The 16,446-nt window shown below is 37.1% G+C and overlaps 1 protein-coding gene across 5 annotated transcripts in view; it reads left to right on the top strand.

The window, feature by feature from the left end:
* The window catches only part of SPATA18 (spermatogenesis associated 18), a 151,182-nt gene that overhangs the window by 111,005 nt on the left and 23,731 nt on the right, over nt 1-16,446 (top strand). For 3 of the 5 annotated variants that reach the window (XM_069201408.1, XM_069201401.1, XM_069201392.1), the window contains one exon: nt 6,128-6,262. The exons of the other annotated variants lie outside the window; for them this stretch is intronic. In XM_069201408.1, coding sequence (XP_069057509.1) covers nt 6,128-6,262 — 135 coding nt within the window. The remainder of the gene's footprint in view (nt 1-6,127; nt 6,263-16,446) is intronic. 5 annotated transcript variants of the gene reach the window in all.

Raw genomic sequence — 16,446 nt, 5'->3', positions numbered from 1 at the left:
TGCTATAAAATATATTTTTTACAATGAGCAATGAAATTCCCGTCTTCTCAAGAGTGCAGTTAACTCTGTTTTCTCATGGTCATTTATTGCCAATAGCAACTTAAATGATTTCTCCTTTCCTTTCAACAATGCAGGCTTTAACATGATTTCTGTTGAGCATAGCTAAAATCTGAGGTCGCTGCCTAGAATTTAATCTCTTTGACGAACCTCATATGTGTGCCTCCCACTGTCAATCATGAGTCATGGTGACAAAGCATGCTTTTCCTCTCATTCCAATAATAAATTGTGCCTTAAGTGGATTCATACATAATAACGTATTACATATTGTAACTAAAGCTCTAAGAAATATTGCTAAAATGCATAAACTCTGGAATTGTTCTGCAGGGATGTGACCAAGTGAGAGAGTCTATAAATTATCAAAGGGGATCCTATGAATATACTAATGACATATCTTTTTTAAAAGATTTACAATTATATACCTACTTTGGCTCCACTTACCACCCGATCAAAGTGAAATAAATTGCATACATATGCCAGGGAATCAGATTGCAGCATCAAAGTATTTGTAGAAAAGACTGTGAAGCACATTCAGTCTTGTGGTCTTATTTGCCACATAGAAAGATATACAGCTGAAAACACCAGCTGTTTAGTATTGAAGCCTCAATCGATTCCTTTTTATTGCCAACTTTATGAAGATTTACAGCGTGAAATTTTTGTTGACATGAGGTTTAAAATATTTTAAAGATCTTTGTTAACATCGTGGAACAAATGAATTTATCATTTTCATTACAATTTTCTCACCCTATGAATGTTTTGGTGCTGTAATAGCTATTAAGCCAGAATTTAAGCTCATAAATTAAAATTATTTAAGCTTCCTTTACTTCTGCAGTGAAATATCTATTTGACTCTGGGCAATGAAATTCCCAGCTTCTCAAGAGTGCAGTTAGCTCTTTCCACAAAAATTATTTACATTGAAGAGTCATACTAAGGATTTCAATTTTTCAGGTGGTTTCTCTTGGCCATGTATAGACAATTGCGACAAATCATTGCCCCTTTCAGGAATGCAGGCTTTTACATGATTCCTATTCAGTTTCTCAAATATCATTACTTTGGCAATTTAGTTTGATTTCTTAATTGATTATATCACCTAGGGCCAGCTCATTCAAGCTGATTGGGTATTTAGATTTCTCATGCCCCTCTCCTCTCTCCTACTGCCAGTTTGTGATGTGGAGCAGTAACAGAAACATAACTCTGGACTGCGCTAAACAATGCACTATGCAGCTGTTATTATACATATTTACATCACACATGTGCATTATACAAATTTACCATTTTTGGGTAGATGTTGTTATAGAAATTTGCCAAGAGCTTTTGTAACTGCTTAAAAGGTTAAAGGAGGTTCTAGGCAATAACTTGGTTTGAGACGTCTGAGTTAGGGAATGTTGATGATTTAAAATGTTAACCTTTTCTGTCTTGTTAGGCGAGTTTAGAATTCCTTTTGATACAATTCTTGATTCCCACAGTAGTCCGTATACAACTTATTTAGATATGTTTATCTTGTATTTAATTAACAACATTAATGTGTGCTCATCAATGCACACAACATAAGCTTGCTGTGAAAGGGAAAACTCCTTTAAAAATGCCCTTCTTATTTTTGAGAGTCTAGACCAGGGTTCTGCAAAGTTGGTCCTGGAGAGCCGGGTCCATGCCAGATTTTTAGCATATCCACATTTAGAACAAAGATGTTTCAGAAATCTACAGTTTTCTAAATGTGGATATACTAAAAATCTGGCATGGACCCGGCTCTCCAGGACCGACTTTGCAGAACCCTGGTCTAGACAAAGAACAAAATAAGTTTATCTTTGATTCTAAGAACTCTTCCCTCTCTTGATAAACATATCCATGTTAAAGGAGCAAACACTTGACTTGAGTCAGTAAGCAAAGGCAGGCTTCTCTTTTGCTTTATGCAAAAGGCTGTGCTGGACAACTTTAATTGTGCATCCTATTTTCTTTGACTAAAAAAAAGCAAAGACATCCTTTTACTGATAAATTAATCACCAACTAGCCATCTTCAGCAGAGGAAGTCAAACCTTCAGCAAGGGGACAGTCAAAATAATTCCATTATAAATAGGGGAAATGAAATCAACTTACTGACTATTTAATCAAACAATGAAACAATCAAAAATGTCAGCACAAACCTGGACAGGAAATCCAGGCACTCGCCACATAACATCTCCCAAGCTCTGTTTTCCAGTGTCCTTCATAATTTCCACAGCCATTTTAGGAAAGAGGATAGAGTTTCCTCACGTGGCCACCACCAAACAGAGCGAGCCACATTCCATCCTTACCGCTCATAATCCAACCCGTGATCATCAAGTTCAGTAAGCACAAGAGTAATCCCTTTCATCTGTTTTTCTAACATACAAACTCTGACAAGGTTGTCATTTAAATTTTTTTCAACCTAAATATCAAAGGCAAAATGTAAAATATGTGTTATTAATTTTACATATTTTATATACTGGTATATGTTGCTGGCGGTTGCTGATTACAAATAGAAAAATGATGAAATCTAGCAAAACTGTGATACCACAGCAGTTTGAATGAATCCATCCACCTCTGTGCAAAGAAGTAAAAGCTTGGTTTAGAGAGGCACAGGTGGTTTGGGTAACAAATAATGATTATGATGATATTAAAAATACATGTTTGAAAATCTATTTCCAGTTGCTGCTGCATAACATGAGAAATGGATTTCCATAAGTTGGTGTCTCATAGGGAAAGGCATCACCTACACCAAAATATTTCTGATTATGGAAGTCTTTGGTCAGTTGTGTACTGTTCTTTTTAATTGTTTTAATTGAAAGTCCCACAGTATAGCAAGCTGTTCTCATGCTACTGTGTCCAAAAAAGAGCAGGGGTTTTTGTCCCTTCTTAGATGTTTTTCCTCTGAATCTATTTCAATGTGGCCATTCTGGATGAAGTTCCCCCATTTAATCTGAAGCATTAACATATCAAGAGAGTGTCATGGAGAAACTGTTTTCTCAGGTTTATTAATCAGGCTATATTTTGCTTTTATGCAGTTCTTCTAATCCTAGTGATTTTGTGAACTCTGTCCCAAGAACAACATGTCCATGATTTCAGTTTCTCAGAGCTTGATTCCTCTGTTTTGCATGTTACTTTGCCCCTTGGCGCTATTCACCTCACCCTACGGCTATAAATGCATCCTTTAAGTACTTTTCTTGCCTTAATTGTTGCTGACAAAAAAACCTTTGATAATACAAAACCATTTACTTTGAAAAGCACCCTTCATGGTGTGAACCCTTTTGTTAACTGTTATGGGTCAGAGACGTCCTGATAAAACTAGCAAAACACTAAAGGATGAGCAGTTTGGATATATGTGGATTGTACATAGTTTTTGAGTGAATCATGCTTTACAATGGGTGATTGGTAGTCATTGGTTCATGCAGAAATATATGGACCAAGTCAGTAATTTTCTTTGACGAATATTCAGTTAAATAATGTTAATATATTAATAATTCTTAAATCAGTCCAATCAGTTCTCTTATTTTTTTGAGGAATTTTTGTTCATCATATTGAGAGTATACCCTAAAGCACAGCTTGAAAAGGGGCCAGATAGAGTGGATTTTCCTGGTTTCTTACAAATGTGGGATTTACAGTAATACCCTGTTCACCTTTTCTTTTGCCAGCATTGTCTTCCCTTTTTGTACTTAATGTCTGTTGTATATCAATTATAGTGCAACACTTCAACAATAATACATAGAGTGAAGTGATATATAGTGATGTTGCGGGATGAAAATTACACTGATGGCAAAAGTAGGAAGGGGAAGTCAATATGGGTCTATGGAAAAATAAAACACATTTTAATGCTAAGTAAGGAATAACAAAACTAGTATTTACTTTTAATTGATTAATGAAATAAATGTATTTTAAACAAAAATCAAGACAATAAAATCAACGTATCAAAATCACCCGCTCTCCATTTAGGTGTTACCTTTGTAAAGAGTTTGAAAAATTATATTTAGTACCTCCACAGATTTGTCATAATATTCTTTCCAAAACGTTTTTTAATTGGACGTTACTATAATTAAACATTTATGCTGGGTATGCACTGTATTATGCATTTTTATAAATATTAAGTAGAGTTCCAGACGTATTCGTATTCTCAATTTCAAGTGCATTTTATTAAAATTCTGTTTATTGGACCACTGGCCCTCATAAACTAAATGGACAAAGCATAACACATAACAATATACGAGTGTGCATCAATAGTACGTGCATTGGAAAACCCTTGAAATGTAACCTATCTGAGAACATTACACAAAAATGTAGTACATCCGTCAGACATTTAGTGCAACAGCAGACTCTTTCATGTCAAATATAAAAAAGGCACACAATACAAATCTTTAGATGCTACTTTCCAGGAGGATAGTTTGCTTTGCAATTATCTTGAGGAACCATACTCTGAGAGTTTGCTGCACTTGTTCTGTTGGTTTCCCACATCAGGCCAGTTGAAAGGATAAACCTAGTCAGCTTTTAGTAGAAGACAGCAGTGCTGCAGATCAGGAGTATTGGCATAATTTGAAGTTTGGCAGACAGATACTCCATCACAAATGTGGCTCATGTCCCATCCACCATATTACAAATGGTACTTCTAATACAGATAATAGGATATAGGTCAGATGAAACTATTTAACATATATACGTCCACATATTTGTGCTTTTCATTGAATGAATATATTATAGCTAACATTTTATAATCTCAGAAGTTAATCCAATTTATTACATTCACATAATGCCAAACCTGTATAGTACCTTATTTCTGAAATAGTCTACTTACTTTTATTTTGAAAGTGGGGTGTTTAGTGCCTAGCCCTTCTATTACCTCAGACGTGCATAATCTCATTATTAAAAATTTGGGATTATTAATCAACTTTAAATATAATTTTAGTGACAGTAGCTCTGATACTTGGTTATGGTAGTTTTTCAATAATTCGAGACAGAGAGACAATGTGAGCTGCAATACATGCTTGTATCACGCATCAATGCCTGAATCCCATTGCTGATATGGTTGAGATAGTCCATCTCTACTAGCAAAGTTTGTATATAAATACTTCTGCTATATCACTCAGATGAAAAAAACCTACATACAGGCTGTCATACAAAGATAAATTGTGAAACATGACCAATATTCTGGGTGACAGGTTCTTGTTTGCCTAGAAGAAACCCTGCAGTACTTCTTCAAGTTTGCTGTGAATAAAACACAGATTGCTGTTTTGCTGTTTTTTTATTCTTCATCTCTAAAGATTAAATTTTCATCAAATCATCATGGGCCTCAGTATGAGCCTTTTTTAGTGGCCTATATTGCATGGGTATGTGGTCTTGGTTACCATTTCCAGACATAGCTGTCAAAAAAACAATGGCAAAGTCAAAATGTCAGACTTATATTTTGAGTCCTGAATAAAATATTTGGAAACATGCTGTAGTGAATAAAAACAAACAAAAATGATTGCTTTCTACATACAATGCATCTATGAGGTGTCAAGATCAGTGTACTTGTGAGGTGTAAAATACTACCTCACAAATTGCAACATAAGCACAGACTAGGAGGCGATCTAATACACCAAACATCCAATAGAATGTGGTGAGAGAGAAATACTCCTCCAGCGGAGCAGAAAGCCTATTCTATATATGTTAAGCAATTGATACCTGCCAAGCCAGAACAAGAAGCCTTCCTAATTTGGACAGTTTTGCACGTACAACTGCTGAATAGCCCATTGATACAATACTTATCAATTGAATTCTGAGTCACTTTATCATTTCAGTGTTAGCTTTGATGCAACCAGAAATGAGGTTAGGATACTTTGTACAGGCTCTATATTCATAATAATGATGAATGTGCATCACTTTGTTATCATTTTGTTACTGTCGAAGTATAAAGAAAGCAGTGACGAACTCAGAGTAGAAATCTTGTGGAAAGATGAATTTATAATCTACTGACACAAGCAATATATGCACTGTCAGATACTGCTAAAGTCACCTTTTCATTGTGACTACAAATACAAAAATAGATGATTATTTACTCTTTATCCCCCCTTTCTGTCCTATTCAGGCTGAGATCTGCCCAAGACCATATTGATGAGCTCCATAGGAAACAGGATGCTTTGGAAGATAACGAGCGACAACTTCGTCATTTGAAGGATGAAATTGCAATCTTGTCTTCTGAGAAATGTATTCTACAGGGGAAGTGAGTGATCCACTTTAAAAGACGTCAAATAAAAAAGCTTCTGCCACTTAACGATGAACCTACAGAATATAATATAGATTTGCAAATGTTAGTATTTTTAACTTTGTCACATTGCAAAGTTGATACAACAAGAATTTACCCAGCATAGTCAAAACAATAGCTTGCTATTCATTTCATCGCATTGATTTTTGATCCTTCTGTCTAAAAGAAATCTTGGCTGTTTTTCTTGTGTTGTCCTCTTGATTAGCAATGGAAAATAAAATCATTGCCTTTTGATAACATGGGGCACCTACAGTGCATTCATAGCTGTTCTGCTTCCTGTCTATACAGAACCTGTCCTAGTGTCAGTAAATGTCACAGTTATCTTTCCTTTCTCTCTTTGGAAACTCACATTTTTCTCATTAGGTAGATCAGCTCAGGTAAAGGGGCCATCTCTCCATTTTGACTTCTCCGATGGATGGTTTCTGTTCTTTCCAGTTCTGTTTGCAAAGAACCCCAGGCATCGAAGCGCTAAAACTAAGAACTGGTCAAGGGAATCGTAAATGAGAGGAATCTTAACCAGCCTACTGAGGGCCTCATTCCGACTTTGGTGGTTGGACCTCCATGGTGGCGGTCTTTCAAACAGCGCCAGGCTGACTGTACTAAGACTGCCGGATCACAAGTTCCCCCAAGGGGGCTGGTGTGACTGGCAGAGGGAGGCAGCATAATGCAGCTACTGACGGAGATGCATCTCTACCTGTCGGCACGACGGACGGACTGTGTCCATGCACCACATTGTGCACCGGAAACAGTGCGCCCCTGAACACCGCCTCCCTCTTCATGGGGCCATACGCCCTGGGGCCCCCCATTTTGGGCCACTTACTTAACCGCTAAGCTTTCCGTGGCAGTGGGATTGCCATTGAAGGCTTGGTGGTCCTGCAGTTTGTAATGGCCATGGCAGTCCTAATGCTGAGATCTTCAACATTGGCTGGCATGGTCCACGCCGCTCGGACTATGGAGGAGCCGCCAGTCTTCTGGTCGTAATCCAGCGGTCCAACTGCCAAAGTTGCGGTGGTTGGACCCCACCAATACCATGGCGGTCCATCGACCGCTAAACTCTTAATGAGGCCCTTAATGTTTTCTTCACTACCTTTGGTAGCCAAATGCTTTCCTTAGGTACACACGTTTAGAAACTCCTTCAACTTCATCTGCGGATTTTAGTTAGAATTAAAGCTCTTCATTTTGGGACTGCAAGGCTCTGGCCTGGGATTGGAAACCCATATAGAGCTCATCCAAGTGATGGATAAGATTTGAAAAACAATTGGCCCTCAATTGGCAAACTGACCATCTGTTTCTGCTCTGGAATGATATGGGATCTGCACGGTGCATTTGTACTAATCTGTGCTGCCTTGCTGTGATCACCTCTACATATACAGCAAGCCAGTACGCAAAGTGACATGGAAAGCATTGCAATAATCCAGTTTGGCTTTCACAACAGCTGACCCGATGTCTTGTACTGCAAAAGGACTAATCCTAGAAAATTGCTTTAGTTTATATGAAAGTGAGCTCACCATAGCATTCATGAGAATATATTAGCATCCAAGTAGCCTAACAGTGTTTTGATCTTTGGTGTTGGCAGAATGTTTGACTCTTGAAACTCGAAGAGGAAATACAGGATTTTCCATTATGAAAACCTGTGCTGTGAAGCATAGAGAAGTACACCAGCATCAGAATCATTATGCTTTAACCAGTCAACCTTCATCCAAGTTCTTATTTTACCAGAGATTCGCTTGAAATTAGCTCGTTCTGTGAGTTTGGACAACAACTGTGTGTTGTCCGCATATGAATAAAACTGCAGTTCTCCCAGCTGACATATTTCATCCAGCAGCTGTACGTTCATATTGAACAATCTCCTAATGTTTTAAAATCAATTTAAGCTTTCCATTTCCTTTAGAAAATTTAGAATTTAGTCTGTTAATTTGTCTCATGCTGGGTGAGGTATCAAAAGTCGTTCCAGTTGCTAAAATTATTTCCTGAAGTGGATCCACATGACTAACGGTGTGGGTATGCCCTCTTTCATGTCATCCATGTTAGAGGGGGTCTATGGAAATCAAAGACCAATATGCAAAGTCCTTGATCTGCTGTTATAGAATAACTTCTTGATACTTATGTCTTACTTTTAGGGCATTCACAAGAGATCCCTGATGTACTCCAAGCAATAGGATAATCATAGCCTTCTGGGACTACTCCAACAAATAGCAATTTCAGATGGAGGCGTTTCACTGGGTGGAAAAGTTTGCATGCTAAGATATGACTAGAATGTTTATTTGAATATGTTACATTTTTCCTCTTCGTTGAAAATATTTACCTTTTACAAAAATCCCTTCACCTATACTCCAAGAACAAAATATGTGTTTTTTATTTGATTGAAATCTGTCTGCTAAAAATATGCAAATACTGACCATCCTGTGTTGTCACAGTATTTATCTACTTTTGCCTAATGTTTCGTACAAAAAATACCAACAATCCATCATAAGGACAGATTTTTTGCATTTATAACCACATTTTCATAACGTTAAATTCCACCTTTCCAAATTCTATAAATCAAGATTAAGATTTTACATTTGCAAACTGCAGTTTATGCACACATTGAAATTAAGTGTTCAAAAACGTTTTGAATTGGGGCAGTGTCTTTTGATCTAATGTTTCATTATAAAACAGCTAGCGACCCATTGGTATTAGCATGCAGCTTTTAAACAGTTTTTAGGGCCTCACTATGAGTGTGGCAGTATTCAGACCGCCACACTCGCGACGGAGGTGGGACTGCTGCACTGCTGGTGGTCCCACTGCCACATTACAACTTTGGTGGGAGGGGCCACCTAAGGACTGGCGTCACCGCCAGGTACATGGTTCCCGATGGGTAAGCGGCGGTCTGAGTTGTGCTCAGCCATGGCAGCCCTGAACTCAGCGCCGCTATGCTGATCACAACTCAGCTTTCCGCCAGCCTTTCCATGGCTGTCATCCAGCCATGGAAACGCTTACGGAAAGCCAGTGCCGGGGGCGATAAGGGGGCTCAGGCACATGGCCCCTGCCCAGCACAATCAGAATGCCTACTGTCTGCTTTGCAGACAGTAGGCATTCTGATGGCGCTGTTGTGCTACAGTCCTGGCCTCCGATCCCATAAGGGAGCCGAGACCGATACAGAAGCACTGTTTCCACCAGTCAGCCCTTTGGGAACGCCGTAATGCAATGTTCCTGGTGGTCAGCCTAGCTGGAACATTGTAATATGACAGGGGGAGGAGGAACGTCACCGGCATGGCAGTGGCATCCTCCCCGCAGTTGTGGTGGTCCCGTAGTGGGACCCCCAAAGTCATAATGAGGCCCTTAGTCTTGTAAAAATCTATGCCATATTTATAAAAGAAAATATCGGTTTAACAACCAAACAAAGTAAGCCCCTCTATGTTCACTTCATATGTTCATAAGCTAATACAATAAAAGTTTACTATAAACTATATAGTTCAAACAGCTTTTATTCTATATTTTCATATAAAATCTCTATAAATCTTTTGCAAATTTTCCACTTTATTTGCGTAATATCCTAATTTATACACATTTATATAAATTTGTTAACCAAACTCACACTCTCAAACTAACAACATATATTTATCAACTTCACATTCAGATCCTGGTATTCTACATCACTGTACTATCTGTGATTCTATCATCGTCAATATTGTGTACATTGTATTCATAATAGTCTTTTGAAAAGTATTTTAAAAAGTCATTTAAAAGACTACAGTGAATACTAATGTACCTACTACAGGCCTGATTTTGTATTTGGCGGACTGAAAACTCCATCTGCCAAAACTCCTGATAGGTTGGCCGATGCCTACATGGTGACTTCCCTGTCGGAGTAAATGAGTTTCCCGCTAGGTCAGTGGATGAAAACCTAAGTCCTCCCGCTGACCTAGTGGGAAACAGGCTACAGCATTGTCCGTGACTCGTAATCGAGCCGGCGGCAATGCTGTAGTCTGCAGGGTGCACTAGAACCCTTGCAATGTTCACTGTCTGCACCTTAGTCAGAGAAGTTACCATTTTTCTCTCCATGCCTTTAAGCTTGTTCCTTTTACGGAGGAAATTCGACTTTCATGCTTGGTACTAAATGGTTTCAACCTGATATCTAGTTAGAATTTGGAGCTTACTGTTAGGTATTTAAACAGAGGGCCACCAGAATTCTCTGAAAAACATAAATAAATACGGAACAGAGCAAATTATGCTGCAAGACACATTAACAATGATTATTTGTTTTATGGGAACACGGGAAACAGCTGCCCTTATACTTTTCTCATTAAAAAGATTTGTATATAAACCCTATAATAGGGCACCAAGAGACAGTAAGCCTAGAGGCATACACCTCTTGTGATAAACTGTGCTTCTTTTCAAAGTTTCTTCTGTGTCATCATTGCATGACAGGGGCAATCAAGCATTTTATAGCAAGTGCCACCTCTGTAATGTAATTTAGTTGAGTCCCTCTACAATAACATAATAGTTTCTTACCAATAGTGTGCAAGATGATAAGTATTTTAGCCAGCTAAAACGTTGTAGCAGTGCTAGAGGGTGTTTCATCTTAGAAAGAGGAAATGTAGACAATGACTAATATTTAGTAGTGCTTTTTAATGTATCTTGATAAGTATATGCCATATATAACACTGGCAATTGAGTTAAACATGTTAAGTGAGAAGTGTCATCCTGTTAAAATAAATCTTGTAAATGAAATAAAAAATTCATTGTAAGTGAGGGATCCAAAATCTCCAAAGGGCTTTTAAGTGGCAAAAGTAATATAATTCTCTATTATATTCATGAGCATTTCTTAAAATGTCAATGGAAAGAAAAAAGCTTTAGAAAAACTATTTATGTCACATTTTATTGTATATGTTTTCTTTCTTGTGCTAGCTAAACATTCTAAAATACAATCTACCTCTGATAAAAACAGGTTGGGTGTCTGTGTTTTCAGGACTGGGGGAGGTAACACTCAAAATAAATATCAGATTTGTGAGCAGAGGCTGCCTTTGGTATACAGCTGCTAAACACAAGAGGAGTGGGCCTGTTTAAGTATCAGAAATGCTAAGCCACAAAAAATCATGAAACACAATAGGTGCCAATACTGACCAAATGTTTACAACAATATTACTTTATATTCAAGATCACATGACTAAATCAGGGTGATCTCAGTGCACTTTGCAACATACTTAACACTGTATTTGTTGTCTGCATTGTTATAGACAGAAAAGACAAAACGCAGCCTCATATTAACATAAATGATTATTGTTAGCTCACAGCACATAATATATGCATGGACAATTTGACATCAATCATAAAATTGCAAAAACTACAAGTCATGTGATGAACAAACAGGTGTGTCTCAGTTCTGGAATTATATTTCCAATCAGGGCATTATTCTGATTTCCTTGGAGGCCCCCGTCAAATGACTAATCAACAGAGGGTGCAACACCAAAGAGAGTTCAAAAGTGGTGAATGCCAGGTATAATATCTGTATTATGCTTTAGTCCAATATTCCCTGTATGCCCTATAAGTTTTTTCATTAGCGCTCTCTGGTGTCTTGGACACCAGCGAGCACACCTGTTCGTCACATGATTTGTAATGTATGCATTTTTATGATTTATGTCTAATTGTCCATGCGTGCTGTGGGCTAACAATAATCATTTATGTTAATATGATACTGCTTTTGGTCTTTTCTGTCTATAACAATGCAGTCAACAAATGCAGTGTGAAGTATGTTGCATAGTGTCTGGAAATCACCCTGATTTAGTCATGTGGTCTCAAATATAAAGTAATATTGTTGTAAAAGTTTGATTAGTATTGGCACCTATTGTATTCCATGATTTGTTATACAGCTGGCACTTCTAGGTCAGAGGCCAGACTACAAAACCCCACTAATGCACTTTACAGAGACACCTTTGGGAAGTAGTTGACATAGCTTTTGTGCTCCTCCTTCACATTCCTTGTGAGTTTCATTCACAGGGGTGCCTGCAACCTGGCGGTGCATTTGCCTTTTCTTTGATATTCTCATGAAGATTAGGGTGAAAGTTCCTTTAGCTTCGGGTATCGGAGAGCAGGAAATCTACCCCTTAATACCTTTTTTTTCCAAACTTCTGACTACCCTGTGCGGAGGGGAATAAACTTGTGTCACTGGGCACCATGGCATTCTATAGCATGTGTCTGTGAGTTTTTAATTTTCCCATATGACCAAAACAACAAGTAAAAAAAAAAACTAACTAAAGGCCTGATTTAGATCTCGGCGGAGGGGGATACTCTGTCACAGACATGACGGATATCCCATCTGCTGTATTACAATCTTATTATATCCTATGGGGATCGTAATACGGCTGGTGGATATCTGTCACATTTGTGACAGAGTATTCCCTCCGCCGAGATCTAAATCAGGCCCAAAATGAATACAACTTTTGTAATTATTGAGTATATCCCTTATTTTATGCCTCAGAGTGACCTTCCTGTGATTTTCGCAAAATGTTGATAGTGATAGTGCCAGCTCACTACAATCTACATAGTTAATCTCACTAATACATTGTACTATATTGAGTAAATTATTAGATTTCCAATTCCTAGCAATAATGAGCTTAAATACTATGGTGACTATCATTTCTAATACCCGTGCATCTACTGAGAAATGCATCTGCTTGTATATTCCTATTTAATCATAATCAAGTTGATAAATTCATGCCATGTCTTTGTGATTCTTGGACATCATACAAACATGTTTAAATGATCAGCAATTGTTAATTTACTGCTAGGACAATGATTGTTAATTTAATTAGATATCTAATTTATGTTGGATGGTGTCAATAAAGAGTGATGAATTATTTGAAAGAATATTCTTCTATATTATAGTGTTAAAAAGTCAAAAGATACAATGCAATTGAAGGGCCCCATAGTAATTGTGAGACATCCAAATTTTTCTTCGCTCATCAAATTTTTAGGTGCACTAATATCATCCAATTCTTGATTTTGTTATGTCAATTTGGGAGGTTATTTTGTCAAAGTCTTCAGAATTGCAAGCAGATTGAAAAAGGAATGCAGAGACTCCAATAATTTAATTTCTATTTCCCTCACTCCAACTGCAGGTTTGATTTGTCCATATACTAAAATGGTACCTGTAATTTTACAGCTCAGTTCTTTGAAGGGTTTAATACCTGTTCATCCAATATTTCTTTAATGATGCAAAATTCCTTATGTAATATTAAATTATTAAAAATCTTGTGGGATGGAGGAAGGGAAATAAATAGTTGGACTGGATATGTGTCTTAAGTCTAGCTGAATGTCTCACCACATATGTGCAATATCAGAAATTTGTTTCCGTCCAATAAAAAAATCAAAAAATTGGGTTATTAAACTTTGTAAGGAGCCCATCCAGAGAAAAAGGAGAGGTTAACACCTCCCAGTACCTATTTACTGAGATCTAACACCACTCAAGAGTGAAATGAAATGGATTCAGATGTAAACTGGATTTCCAGTAGTAGATCTGAAAACCTGGTCTTGGACTATGAGCTATCTGGAGCACTCTGCAGATGTTTTATTCTTGAAATTAGTGTTTTTTGTTAGTGCAAATCAAATTCTGTTCTGAATTCTAATTTCTGGAAAAACGAATTTGGTACATAGATCGTAAATTTTTGGAATATGAACAATAATTTTTACAAAATCACAATTGTTATGTATTTAATTCAACTGATGATCAAATGGGAGAAATCTCTGCCCATTTAAAATATTTTTTGTTTTTTAGCAAACCTTTTAACTCGTGGGCTTTCTTAATGCCTAGGTGCCTTATGAGTTTCCTAACAAAGGTTTTGTTAGTCTTGTTCACAATAGCTAAAGTTCCAGGCTATAATTTCATTTTTTCCTTTATTAATCATGTACCCCAAGAACTTAACAAAACTATGAACCTTTTCTATAATATGAGAATAAACCATTTTGTCAGAGGTTAAAATAATAAATAAATTGTTGGCATATAATTTAACTTTTACATTAATGCTACCTAGTGGAAATATTTCCTAATACCCTTTGTGGTCTGCTTGCAAACACTCTTGCTGTCATTTTGTGATCATCATTTAAAAGAGAGATGGGGTGATTTTAAAAAGATATTCTCGGTTCTTTTTCCTATTTTAAGAGTAGTGATATATTAGCTTTTTTCCGAGGTGGGGAATAGCACCACAATCCCATACGTAGATATTGTAAGATCTGGAGAGTCAGCAGTTTCTTTATTTCGCTTGACAGGTACCACTTTCCAATCAGCCCTGCTGGACAGTATTGCATAATTAACTGATATTACAAACCTGTTTTTTAACTGTCTCATGAGGGAGCTATTTAGTATCCAAAGCATCAGATTTAAATAAAAAGTGCTTGGGATTTTTCTAAGCTCAAAGTATTCCTTTTAAAGGAATTGTGGCTTTGAGAACACTGCAGGGTAAACATGAATTTGAATATTTAGTGAAATAAAACATATTCGTAACAAAGAAACAATTATTCTTCCTGTCAGGTTTGTATTATATTTCATGTAAAGACCGATCACCAACATTGGTTATATTATCATCCAGATCACTTCAATGCTTGAAAACAGCAAACATCATGTGAACATTGACCAGTTAATCTTTGCAAAGTGCCATGACTTGCACTGCATTCCATGTGCAACATTTTACTTAGTAATATTTGTTTTGTTTGAACCTGAAAGAGATATATTTTCTTGGACATTGCATGATATTTTGTTTGGCAAGAACAACAAATCCACAATTATTTGTAAAAATACTGCATGGTGCTACTTAGCCTTGCTCTTCCGTGACTCCCAAAGCGTTATACTCATCTGGAGAGTCAGCCTTTGGCACAAAATGTTGTAATGTGCTTGTTGCCCCATCTGACAGTTCTTCCAGATCTGATATTATGGGCGCTGGCTACAGAGTGAGTTTCGCCAGTCCCGTTAGCAATTTAAATTAGTAATGCATGTGAAAGTGATCAATAAGTGCATGGGAATGATTAATAAAAACGTGATTATGGCTATCAGAATACTTTTACTATGCCTCAAGTGAATATGCTTTTCCTGAAGGACAGCATCCGTTTATTACTGAATGTCCTGCTTTCTACATGGCTTCCGATAAAGCATTTCCTCTTTCTAATGAAGGCTAACCCAATCTCCTAGATCTTAAAATACTAGTCCATTAAAGTTTCTAGTTCATGTGTCAGCCCTGAATATTGCATCAAGACTACCCAATACAAACATCACCTACTCCCATTTAGCTGTCACCTTTCCCATGAAGTCAGAAGTACACTGCTTAAAATGTTGAATGATGTATTTGAAGCTACTGTTGAAGATCAGGCATAGTTGTCTCATATGAGGGCTTCTTATCAAAGAGGCCCATTAATCTACTTAACAACCTCTCCTGGCTAAAGGAATATCTGACTTCAATTGTCCATGGTTTGACACCTTCTCTCTTAGGTTTGCCACCTCAGATTTTTGCAAACTTTTGATAGTGTTCATGCCAACTCCCTCCAAACTACATATTCAATCTCACTAATGCATTGTACTCTTTGACATGAATCTCACCTATGACTCCTTCTTTTTAAAAATATTCCTGGATTACTAATACTCCCTCTATGTGTGATTTCCAAAATAACACATAATTTGTCTTAAATTGGTCTTAGATGCAAAACGTGTGGAAATAATCCATCACACCATCTCAGTGTGTACTGTTCATAGGCTCTATTAAAGTGACCTCAAATGAGCTTCAAGGATTGCTGCTTCACACTCATGCGTACCCACAGAAAAGCAGTGTACTTGTGTTTTTATAAGTATAAAAATGTTCCAGGACACTTGCTATAAATCCAAAAAATATGCACCATTGATAAACAAAAACAAAGAATTGGAACTTGTTGCATCATTTAATGTCAATAATTTATTCTGGTATCATTGTTGCACAACACTTTTCCTATTTCCTCTCAGTAGCCTAATCACTGTGATTGTTTTAAACAAAAAACAGTTGATGGCACTTACAGTTTTTCTGTAATAGCCTTATGGTATTGGGAATCTAGATTTTAGGCTATTGGTTGGATTCATGTTGAGTACTGTTTTTGGATCTTCATTGTTGTGATACGTATATGATCTGCAGATTAGAAACCGC

Source organism: Pleurodeles waltl, chromosome 1_2 (assembly GCF_031143425.1).
Source record: "Pleurodeles waltl isolate 20211129_DDA chromosome 1_2, aPleWal1.hap1.20221129, whole genome shotgun sequence".
NCBI lineage: Eukaryota > Metazoa > Chordata > Amphibia > Caudata > Salamandridae > Pleurodeles > Pleurodeles waltl.
Note: the sequence above shows the minus strand (reverse complement) of the source record. Positions and strands in the feature narration are given on the sequence as shown.